Source organism: Puccinia triticina, chromosome 8A (assembly GCF_026914185.1).
Source record: "Puccinia triticina chromosome 8A, complete sequence".
Taxonomy (NCBI): Eukaryota; Fungi; Basidiomycota; class Pucciniomycetes; order Pucciniales; family Pucciniaceae; genus Puccinia; species Puccinia triticina.
Genome location: NC_070565.1, coordinates 4,560,733 through 4,573,061, shown reverse-complemented (window position 1 = coordinate 4,573,061; position 12,329 = coordinate 4,560,733). Strand labels below are relative to the sequence as shown.

The 12,329-nt window shown below is 44.1% G+C and overlaps 1 protein-coding gene across 1 annotated transcript; it reads left to right on the top strand.

The window, feature by feature from the left end:
• Positions 1-8,712: 8,712 nt before the first annotated feature.
• Positions 8,713-8,865, top strand: PtA15_8A468 (uncharacterized protein; the record flags this gene model as incomplete). Its single annotated transcript, XM_053171901.1, has 1 exon — positions 8,713-8,865. One exon carries the CDS (start codon positions 8,713-8,715, stop codon positions 8,863-8,865), a length of 153 nt encoding a protein of 50 aa, XP_053023119.1.
• Positions 8,866-12,329: the final 3,464 nt, after the last annotated feature.

Below are 12,329 nucleotides of genomic sequence, written 5' to 3'. Positions count from 1 at the left end.
AATTGACTTCCCCCAACTGCACATTGTCCAATATGTACTCCTGCTGAAATTACTGAAGGTGCAGGAGCAATAAGAGAATCCAATCCACTGAAAAAAACTTTGACCAAGGGTTGTATGGTGATTCATGACTCCCAGAAACTTCAAAATTCCAGCAGAAGTTCATATTTTCCAAGTGCAGTTGGTAGTAGTGGGTTTTCCAAAAAAAAAAAAAAGTTAAAACTGCCTTGTAAATTTCCAACTGCAACTTGTAAATTTGATCTTGGTAACCACTTTTATTGATTTTTACAAGGTAGATTTTGTGCAGTGTACCAAAACCACCTTGTAAAATTTACACAGCACCTTGTAATTTCAAACCTGGTTGCCATTGTTATTGATTTTTACAAGGTATATTTTGCATGGTGTACTGTTTCCTCAAAATTTGCCTTGTAAAATTCAGGTTTTTTCTGCAAATATGCAATTTTGCAAGGTACTTTTTTTACAAAGTGGCACTTTGTAAAAAAACACCAAGTAAAATTCTACATGGAAGACTTCAGGTATAATAGGGGGTATCAAATATGAGAAATCCACCATTACAAACCAGTCAATTAAAAATTGCCAAATCCACAATTCCCAATTGACGGGTTTTTGAAACCCACCAACCCAACCGAGGTGGATTTTGAAATAGCTAAATCACACTTTTTTCACTCAAATCAGTCGATTCAAATTATCATAGTTTTTCAACTCACCCCACTTGAGCAACCTGAGCCCCAATTCAGTTCGCCAAGCGTTCAATCCAACTGATGCCCAAATCAAATTCACTTCCTCAAACGTTCAAGCCAACTGCCACCCCGATCAAATACACTTCCTGGAACCTTTGGCCCAACTGACACCCCGATCAAATTAACTTCCTGGAACCTTTGACCGAACTGACACCCAATCCAAATCACTTCCTGGAGCATTCTACCCAACTGAACCCCCAATCAATTTTACTTCCTGGAGCCTTCTAACGAACTGATACCTGGATCAAATTCACTTCCTGGAACCTTCAAGAGCTCAAAAGCAATCATGCCAAAAGTATCTCAAAGAAAAAAGATAGTTGAAGGGGCCAATGTCGCTGCCCTTGCCTTGATGCTTGATTCTGATTCTGATTATGACTCAGACCTTGAAGATTTTTACGCTTTTTTGATGCATCAGCTTCAGAGACAATACCTAGAAGACCGCAATTCCACCACTCGCTTAAATCCTTGCTATGACATGTTTGAACTTCAAGACCTATCAGCCTCAAGCTTTTTACAACTGTTTCGTATGACATTTCCATGTTTCCTCAACCTCCTCCAGCTTATCAAACAAAACCCCATCTTCTACAACAACTCTCAGAACCCCCAACGTGAACCACCTATTCAAATTGCCGTTGCTCTGTGCCGTCTTGGATCAAATGGCAACGGGTCAGCTGTCTTAAGGCTGAAAAATCTTTTCCAAGTTGGCTTTGGAACAATTGACCTGTATACTAGAAGAGTCATCAATGCTATTTACAAATTACGAACTTCTCTAATATCATGGCCAACCAAATCTGAACAAATCAAATCATCACAGGTCATGCAAGAGGAAGGATTTCCTGGCTGTGTTGGATTTGTTGATGGAACGTTAATTCCCTTGAGTCAGAAGCCCCCAGTAGATGGGAATCACTACTTTGATTGAAAGAAGAGGTCATATTTTTGATACTATCTTCTATAAAGGAATCTTCTAACATGTTGACTGATTTTTTTATATTTGGCCTGCCCCTCAGATACTCAATCTCAGTTACTCTCATATTGGATGTCAACAAGAAGTTCATATTGTACCTGGCGGGATTCCCTGGCTCCTGTCATGATGCTTATGTTTTTTCACACATGAAGGTTGCCCAGGAACCAGAACAATATTTTGATCAAAACCAATTCCTACTTGCAGACTCAGCCTACACCAATGATTGATATGTTGTCCCTGCATACAAAGGACCCAGAGAATTATCTGACCAGCAAAACGTCAATTTCAACTACCGCCTTGCCCAATCTCAAGTCAGAATTGAACATGCCATCAAGATTCTCAAAGGTCGATTTGCTAGCCTACGTGAGATTCGAAGTCAATTACGCAGGCAGGAAGAGATGAAGGAAGCCATCAAATGGATTGTTACATGCATCATTCTACATAATCTGCTGGCAGACCTCAAAGATCAATGTAACAAGCTCTATGAAGATGACATTCCTGAACCACCCCCTGAAATAGCACCCCACACTGACAAAGCTTTGTATGATCTGAGACGTATCTTGCGTCCCATCACACTGGCCCACTTTGAATAAGGCAAGTGGATCATTTGGGGAGGGCTGGGGGGGATGATTTTTGTTTGACTGAAATTGATTTCTATTCACCTAGATCGGGTCTTCTAAACCGTTTGAAGTGGTCTGGAACCATTTTCATGCTACAGCGTTACTTTGGTTTCCTTTCAATTAATAAAGTATCACCAATATCATATTCATGTTTCACCTTTGATTTTTTTCCCTCCGTTCCCAGACAAACTCTTCCACTTGAGTCGGTGGATTCATGTTTGCTGTTTCATCCTCTTCCCTTTAACCAAGCCAAGCTTCAACTCTTCATCGAAAGCCTTCCCAAGCGCATAAAACCCCTCAACTCTCAATCTCATAGTCACTGCCACGGAACCCCAGTCAACAAATAACGGTGGGTGATATCAAGGCCAGGGTTTTTTTTAATCCTTGAGGCCTGGCTGACTGTTGAGGCCTCTCTCTGTTCTATCAGTTGGCAGACAACCTTGGAAGGCCTCTGACCTCGTCCTTGCACCTCAACTCGCCCTGGACCCTGCCCTTGTGCCACAATCCCCCACCAACAAACCCAGGTGAGCATTTTGGTGGTTCAACTGTCCTGGGCCTTTATTGATGGATCAAGGCCATGTTTTTTTGATATCTGAGGCCTGGCTGACTGTCCAGACCTTGCAGTGTTCTGTCAGCTTGCGGGACCTCAACTTTCCCCGGACCGGCCGTGGTGACAAGATTCCCCCCCCCCCCCCCCCAACAAACCCAGGTGAGTCTGGTGTTCCCTTTAATGGTCCTGGGCTTTGATCGATTGATTGAGGCCTTGTTTTATATCTATATTTGAGGCCTGGCTGACTGTGCAGGCCTCCCTTTGTTCTGTCAGCTCGCGGAAGACCTTCGGAAAGCCTCCAAACTCGACCTTGCACCTCCACTTGCCCTCGACCCGCCGTGCGTTCGCAATCCCCCCCCCCCCCCCCCCCAACGCCTTGCACCTCTACTCGCCCCGGACCTGCCGTGCGGTCATGATCCCCCTGCAACGGACTCAGGTGAGCCTGGGCTTCTGTACAACAGTCCTGGACCTCGATCGATCGATTGAGGTCATGTTTTTTTGATTCTTGAGGCCTGGCTGACTGTCCAGGCCTCGTGGTGTTCTGTCAGCTCGCGGAGTACCTCAGACGGCCTCCGAAGCAACCCTCGCACCCCTACTCGCCCCAGACCCGCCCTGGTGACGCGATCACCCCCCAACGGACCCAGGTGAGCCTGGGCTTCTATACAACACTCCTGGACCTCGATCAATTGATTGAGGTCATGTTTTTTTTTTATTCTTGAGGCCTGGCTGACTGTCCAGGCCTTGTGGTGTTCTGTCAGCTTGCGGAGTACCTCAGACGGCCTCCGAAGCGAACCTCGCACCCCTACTTGCCCCAGACCCACCCTGGTGACGCAATCACCCCCCAACGGACCCAGGTGAGCCTGGGCTTCTGTACAACAGTCCTGGACCTCAATCGATCAAGGTCATGTTTTTTTTTATCTCTGAGGCCTGGCTGACTGTCCAGGCCTTGCGGTGTTCTGTCAGCTTGCGGAGGATTTTTCCTTTTAGGATTTGTGCTCACCTGGAGTGTTATCACATGCATTCACCAATCATCATGAGCTCACAGGCAAGTCCTTTCACCATCCAAACTATGAAAGCCACCCCAAGCCTCGAGATGTAAACCACCACCTCCCCTAATTACCATTGACATGAATATCCTCAGGAGGCTCCTCTGGTGTAAATCAGAACCAATCCGTTTGAGATGCCCTATGTACTGCCAGAGGCAAAGCCTCCTATAAGGATATTCATGGCCAATGGTATATGGGAAGGTGGAATGCTCATCTGCAGATCCCATCCTCAGGAGGCCTCCTCTGGAGTGTGTAAGAACCATCCGTTTGAGATGCCCTGCATCACCCCAAGAGTCAGGGCCTCCCTCATGGATGGGATCTGCAGATGGGCTATGGTTCAGGTGAATGGGGGAATTCCTACGTTTCTGACTTGTGAATTTTCTTTTTCATCAGTTGAACAAGCGGCTTTCTCCAAACCGGATTTCACATGCAGCTTTGCAAACCCCAAGGCGCTTAATCCGGCTCAGCAAAGCATCAACCAAGAAGTACTTCAATCCACCACCAAACACCCTTGAAACCCCTGTTTGCAAAACCTGTCCTGGCGACTCCCACAATCCTCTTGAGTGTGTCAGAAACATCCAGAATTGATGCTCTAGATTACCTGATTTATCAGGGCTGCCTTTTTGCATTGGGCCACCAACTTCAAACCGTCATGCTCCATGTGCTCCACCTGCCTTGCAATTCCTCTCCAAAAAGCAGCTACGACATCGAGAATTCAAAGCAGCCAAACAACTTCAAGACAGGCAGAAGGCCAACCTCAAATACTCTGGCGAAGAACAAATTACGGCACATGTTTGCAGGAAGGACCACAATGCGGGAATTCGGATGTTTTGCAAGAGCTTCATTGCCTACGCCGACAGCAGCCGCAAACACATTTTTTGTGTAGTCAAATTCAACCTGTTTGCCACCATGGACAGCTCATTGAAAGCCCAATTTCAAAATCTCAGCCGCCATCTAATCCAGCAATCCAAATTCCAGAATCCCAACACCTCAAATGGTCCAGCATACAAAGGCAATCTTTTTAGTTTAGGTTGGAGGAAAGCGTACGAAGCAAAGACTACGATTGGAATAACGGGTATTGCGGAGAAGGTAGCTCGTGATTGTGATGGGTGGGAAGAACTTCAAACTGGTCTGCCTGAAGTCAATTGATTTATTGGTGAACGATTCGAGGCCCTTTCTAAACCTCTGTTTGATGAAGTCAAAGAACATTTTCAGCCATTGAATGCTCCAGGCTTGTCTCCAGATTTCGTCACGGATCCTGAAGCTTTTACTTGTCACTTATCCTATACCCTCAACAATTTTGCAAACAACTGCCACACCGATCGAGACTCATCCCCCTACACATTTGTCACATGGCTCCCAATCAACAAATCCACTGGTGACTTAATTGAAGGCAAGTTAGATGGGCACGGTGGCGAATTTGTCTTCCCTAAAAATGGATTTGGTCTTGATTTTTCAGGTTTTCAAGGTGTTGTTGAGTGTGCATGGAAAGCTACACACTATGCTCATCTTACTCTCCCTTCCACTAGTCCCATTTTGTCTTCACATACTCAACTTGGTTACTCCGTCCAGCTGCCTGCCAAAACCCAAAGAGCTTTGCAACGGATCAAAGATGAGTACTACAAAAAAAGTAAAGACAAAAAAGACTGGGTTCCTCGTGATAAAGCTAAACTACTTCATGATTCACTTGCATATCCTAAAAAAGGGAAGAGAAAAAATGTTGAAGATTCACTTGTCAAGCCAAAAAAAAACAAAAGAAATAATTTGTCATTTAGAGCTCATATATTTGTCTGCAAATAACCCTGTTTTGATGAGGTTCATTTTGAGTTTTTATCTTGATGTGTTTTGTTTTTTAAAATGATAAAGACAAAGTTGATAATAATATTCAACTAATTCAAAATCCAAGTCACATAAAACAACAATTGCGAGTTAGTTCAAGAGCTTAGCGATTCTCTCAATCTCATCTATAGACTTTCCAGCATCTAAAAACTTGGCAAACAACTCCATCTTCTTCGACTTATTCTCTTGAGAACCTTGGCGATCGAGTTTTTCCAATTCAAACTTTCGATCTTTTTCCCTCTCCTCCTTCTCCAAGGTCAACTTCTTCTCCTCCAACTTGATTCTGTGATCCCACTTTTTTACCTTGAGTTCCTTTGTATGATTGAATTTCTTTTTGTCCAAATCAATTCCTTTACTATCCTTTTCAATCAAAAGATGATACTTCATCTTCTCAAAGTTTAGATTCTCTCGAGCAACCTCAGACTTGCCTAAAAACACATCCAAAAAAATTGCATCAATTACGATTCCAAACAAAAATTCAATAGGATGACGGACCAGCTTCCCTCTTCAATGTGTAATCTTCATAGGCAACAAAAGGACTAGGAACACTGCTTCGGCGAGACTGGCTTTTAGGGTTGATGTTTTTGGAGTTTGAAGCTCGGCGTTTCCCTTTATTTGGACTAGGCCTCGGAGTTTCAGAAGATGTGTCGTCATTTGTCAAATCGTCCAAGGCAAGCTCAGCAGCTGTCAAACCAGTGGATGAAGATTTGTGCTTCTCCTTTCTTGAAGCTGGTTTCTTAGGTCGACTGGAGTCTTCATCAGTTGTATCGTGTACTGCAACCTCGGCAGCTGAGAACGATGTGGACTTCTTCTTCTTTGCTGCAGTTTTCTTTGTTGGGCTTGCAGCTTCACTTTGATCAGAATTGTCCTTTTGAGAAGGTTTGGTGAATGATGTTGAAGTTGATTTATAAAGTTCCTTGCGCTTCCTCTTTGATCCCATTTCCTTCGATGGAGAGTCGTTCAAATCATTGTCGTCTCGCAGGCCAATATCTTGTGAAGTGTTGTTGAGATCGATTTGAGAGGCCAGATTGATTGTTTTAGAATTTCTTCCGGTGTTGATAACATCGTTGCCTGATTGAAGGCTATCACATTGTTGAACAAACAATTTCTTGGAAAGCTGGACAGGAGCATGTATCAGTAAACATTATTTCAATGAATTTGATTTCAATTAAAAATGTACGTCTAATCTTGCCACAGCTTTTGGATCTCCTTGATTTTCATTTGAATGATCTGAATGTTCGCTCTAAGAGTTTCAATTTGTATTCAGTTTAGTTATGAAACAAAACAATTTGTATGAATGATTTAGGTGTGCTTACACTCACTCGATTCTCCTCAACATACTCAATTGAGCTATCATCGTCAGAGGTTGGTTTGGGTCCAATTTTTTGATGCTTGTTTGGACTTCTCAACAAAGGATCGATTGCGGAGGAGTTTGATTGCTTCTCTTCATCGGAGCCATCAGAGCCGTCTTGGTTTTTGTCATCTGAATGATCCTCAGAAGAATGACTTGAATCCTCTGCATCTTTCCGACACCAAGGATTCACATCTGGACAATTACCAAATAAGTCGTCCATTTCAGCATAAAGGGCACACATGCTGTCAAGCTTCTCAGCAATCGTAATGATTCCAGCTTGTTGATTGTTGGGGGTTAGACCAAATCCAGTAGAAAGTGATTGTGTATGAGCCTTCTTGTATTTCTTCCGGTAAGACATGAATCGATCTTTCATTTGTCGAGGTGTGAGATCGATTTTTGAGGGAGACTGATTGCGAAGGTTGATAGCCATTAACTTGTAACCGTTGATCTTCCCTTTAACTGGTCGTCCAACTTTAGGGGCCTTGTTGTCTCCAAAACAAGCGATGTAGTTTTTCCTGTCTCTGAGCCAGTTGATTATGATAAGGTAATCTTCTTGCTTCAGATGACCTTGGGTAGTAGCGATTTTGTCCCCCTCTCCTGAATTGTTCTTTGGGAATTGGTTCTTAAGGAACGACCTTGATTCCTTCCGTGTTGGTTTCTTCACTGCCAAAAATTTGTTTCGGGCCATTCTGTTGGTATGATGAAGAAGGATGAGAAAGAGATCAATGGGATCAAAGGTATAAGTATACTTTGAATTGATGTGGAGTTAAAACTTACCTTGAAAAAACAGATTCGAATGAAGTGGGGCTGGTTGAGGTTGGTGTGTGGATGATATTTTGGCTGGGATGATTTGATTCGTACTTACAAATCAGATGTATTTGGTTGAGAACAGGTATTTTTTTGTCTTATATTTGACAGGCCCTGGCCAAAAAAGAACCTTTTTTTGCTTTTGCAATTGAGGATTTTGCAATCAAGGATTGCGTGAGACCCGTTGATTAGGTAATGGTGGGTTTGGTCATATTTGATACCCCCTAATTCTACAGGTTTTCTTTTACATTACAAGGTGGGAATCTAGCCAACACATTCCTTCTTCAACCTTAAAGGTGAAACTCCCCCCAGAAACCAAAGTAAATTGATTGCAAGACCACCGCGTGGGCAGCCGTTGGCCCCCACTGGATCTGCAATGGCAGAATCCTCTGGACTCCAAACACCCTCCTTCTTATACCCTTTCGGGCTTCCCCCTGAATGCAAACTGGCTCCTTTTCTCCATCAACATCCTGTGCATTTGACAGGTTTAGCATTTGACATGCACTGCGTGCATTTGGTATCTTCATAGCGATTGCTATAGACGGCACGAGACAAGGGAACTTTTCCATGTCTCGTTCCCTTTTTCAAATGGTCACCGGGTGAACCTGGAACAGTTGTGAAGTATCCCTCTCCCGGGTATGGTAACCCCTACCATATCTCCGCCTAAGGTCATGGCCTCTGGCCATCTTCTTTCATCTTTGACTGCTCTTGGTTTGTTGCATCTGTTGCTTCATCTCTGTTGTTTGCCGCTCTCGGCATCTCCGCCTTACTTGTATGCCTCTCTCGGAATCTCCGCCTTACATGTATGCCGCTCTTGGCATCTCCACCTTAATTGTATGCCGCTCTCGGCAAGAACTCTTGTCTACATACTTCCAGCCGCTCTCGGGTCTATACACAGAGTCAGCCACCAATGCCTCGGGACCGTAGCTGAGTCTGGATTGCTATGAATGTGCAATGGTCAGATGCATGTGACGATAGCCTCAGCAGTTTTTATTATCCGAACTATGTATGCATGGCTGGCGGGAAATTCACTAAACATCATAACAGTTCAGGGGTCAGTGCTTTTGCCAGAGCTCACCTGATGTGATGGTGCTTGTCGTTTGAGCTATTTGGGCCACAAGCTTATTTAAAAGATGGCTGGTGCAGCCCCATGTAGTTTTTGTACCAAATGAAATGCTTCAGCAGTCTGCTTTTACAACTCTTGTGCACTATGGCTGGTAATCAGAACACGTCAGGAAATTGTTCACTTACATGTCAATCCTTATTTGAAACTGAAGAGCCTGTGAGTTTGCTTCATTGTGTATAACATGACTATTTGTTGATTCCGGCATGCAACAGTCTTCTGTCCTATTTGGCAATACACAACAGTATGGTCCAATCAATACCACCAGCTTTTTCACTTGCAATAAATCAGAACCAATAGACTATGAGGTATCACGTAATACCAACAGCTCTTGCGACTCAATAATATTGAATGGCTATATTTATAAAGTCACTGGCAAGGTTATGTTATCAATTGATGCATCCATTGCACCTGCCCTCAATTATTTGCCCTGCCATGCGGTAAAGGTCTAATTTTGAAGGCTCTACTGTGGATGATTCCAACTTCAGCGGAGTTGGACTTGTGGTGTCATTCAAGAAAGAGATAAAAGACAAAAACCCAAAATACAGTGATTGCCTATTGGCTATAGTGTTGCATAGAGAATGGGATCCTATAGTTGAGCTTTGACCTGTTAACATCAGCTTGAGATTTTAGGCTAAGACTCTTTCTTTATAAACAGGATTGTGTGGTTAAACAATTTAGAGTGAAGTATTGAATTCCTTCCAATGCAAATGAGTGGGTGGTGAGGTGAAAATGTAGGCGGCGCAGCCGCCTTGACTGGAATCTAGTTGTAAAGTTACACATACTCCCCCTTGATGTGTACTTTTGCAAAGAAATCTTTTACAAGGCCTTCATGTACTGTGTAAAAAACACTTTGTAAATTCCTGTTGTGTATGAATTCAGAAAATATCCCCAAGATCATTTGTGTAAATATGGCTGAACATCATAAACAATTTTTGAAGGGTCCAACTAAGCCCCTGGCTAGAGAATCTTCCGGCGCACCCGGGGCAGGTACCTGGCACCGGTTGGGGGGTACCCCCCGCACCCGCCTTGCACCTGCCAGAGGGTGCCGGATACGGTGCCGGGTGCCTGTATTTTGGAAAAAAGCAGTGTGGCACCCGGGTACCCTCCCAAGTACCGCCCCAGCTCTGCATGGGAAAGGCCGAGGTTGGGCTGGGGCTCCTTCCCCACACCCCATAGGGGCTCTTGATCGAGTCGCGGGACCCAATCAGAGGACTGCAGCATAGTTATCTCATTGAGTCGCAGGACCTAATTGATGAAGACCAAGTTGAGGGGTGAATGGTAGTATAGGAAGTATTGGCACAAATGGCTGCTAAAGATCAGATAAAAAGTTAAAACTACAGTTGTTTTTAGTAGTAGAGGCGCAGAGCGCCGCTCATTGAGTCGCGGGACCCAATCAGAGGAATGCGGCGTAGTTATCTCATTGAGTCGCGGGACCTAATTGATGAAGACCGAGTTGAGGGGCCAATGGTAGAACTCCAGCCAAAAAGAAACGGCCGGAGAACTAGTAATGAACTGGTTAAAACCCGTTCTCAAGCTAAGAGAATGGGTTGCAAGACATTCTCAAGTTCGATCAAACTAGGAGAGTGTCAACAGAAAGACCAATGTGAAGCGGCCGGAGGAGTGTAGCAGTAAAGTGAACTACAGAAAATAAGAATTATTGATCTAAAGAAACAAACCAAAACACCTCAAATGTCTTTTTTGATGTTTTTTGTGATTTTTGGAAGTTTTCTTTTGAATATCTCCAAATATTCAAATATTTGACAAATCAGTATTTTAGTGTCCCAGAAAACACGTTGAATACCACCGTGCTATGCGCTGATAGGGATTGATCTGACGTGCAAAAATAGGCAAAGTACCGCTGGTACATCGCCGGCACCTGCCAGGCGGTGCCGGATGCGGTGCCGGGTGCCAATTTTTCTGAAAAAAGCAGTGTGGTACCCGGGTACCTCCCGCACCTGGGTGACACGGGAGATTCTCTACCCCTGGCTCTGCATGAGCACTCAGGTTGGCATCACTTGGCTCAGTGATGAAAAATGTGACACACCAGCACACATGTGTAAATTTGTGTGAAATATTCTTCAGCTGATAAATTTTGTCCCAAGGGAATTAGAATTCTGGGACAAGTCCAGGGGATCCTCAGAGTAACCAGGGCTTGTGAATGAACTCAGAAAATCCCCTCAGCAGGATTTCTGTACTGATGGATGAAAATCAGATACAATCATTGAAGGATTCAGCTAATTTGCCCCTGGGATTGCGGGGCACTCATCTTGGCATGATGTGGCTGAGTGATTGTCCATGTGTCACAAAAATGCGCGCATGTACGTTTGTGTGACACAATGTGTCACAGAAACCCACACAGGTTACATGTTTTTGTGACAGTTGGCCCCACAGCACCAAAGTCAAACTGTAGTACCAGAGCAAAATCAGACCTCCCACTAGAGCTGATACTTCACACCCGGGTACCCGTGGCGGGTGTGAATACCTGCCTGAATTTTGACCCAGAATGGACACCCGCACCCGTACCTGGCACCCTCTAGGAGTTACCTGCGTACTTCCATGGGTACCCGCCCACAGGTACCTAGTACCCGCCAATGGGCACTAGGGGCAAGCAGAGCTGTGCAGAATGTTGATTTGTACGCACATACCTGCCTGAATTTGGACCCAGACTGGACAACACACCCTCGCCCAGCGGATACCTGTGCACTTCCATGGGTACTGGCCCGTGTACCTGCCAACTGGTACTAGGGACCAGCTCTACCTCCCACAGTATCAATACACTCCACATAAAGTTTTAACCATGTGTAATAGAAACAACTTGAAAATAACTGGCAGCTTTTTGGTGTGTGCCCTGAAAATAAATACAAAAACCGTTTCAGAGAAACTTATTGGTATGGGGTTCCAAAGAGGTCAAAAATCATGTTAATTGAAATATGAGGAACTTTGGTCAATCTTGAGGATCAAGTAAAACTTATCATTAAATTGGCCTGGTTTTCAGCATAGGTATGGCATACATTTTACAACATTGCACAACACATTTGGTATGATTCCAGTTCTTATAAACTTACTTTGTGGCAGACATGAAATTACCTTCCAACCAGCATCTAACTGAGATCCAACCAAATCAATGACTGAGTTCAAAGATGGCACTTGCACACAAGTGCCGGGGAAACTCCCATGGTGTTACATTTTTTGCCAAATTTAGGTAAATTAGTTGAAAATTTCCAAGAGAGTTGACAAAATGTGCAACACATATCAGAGGCAAGCC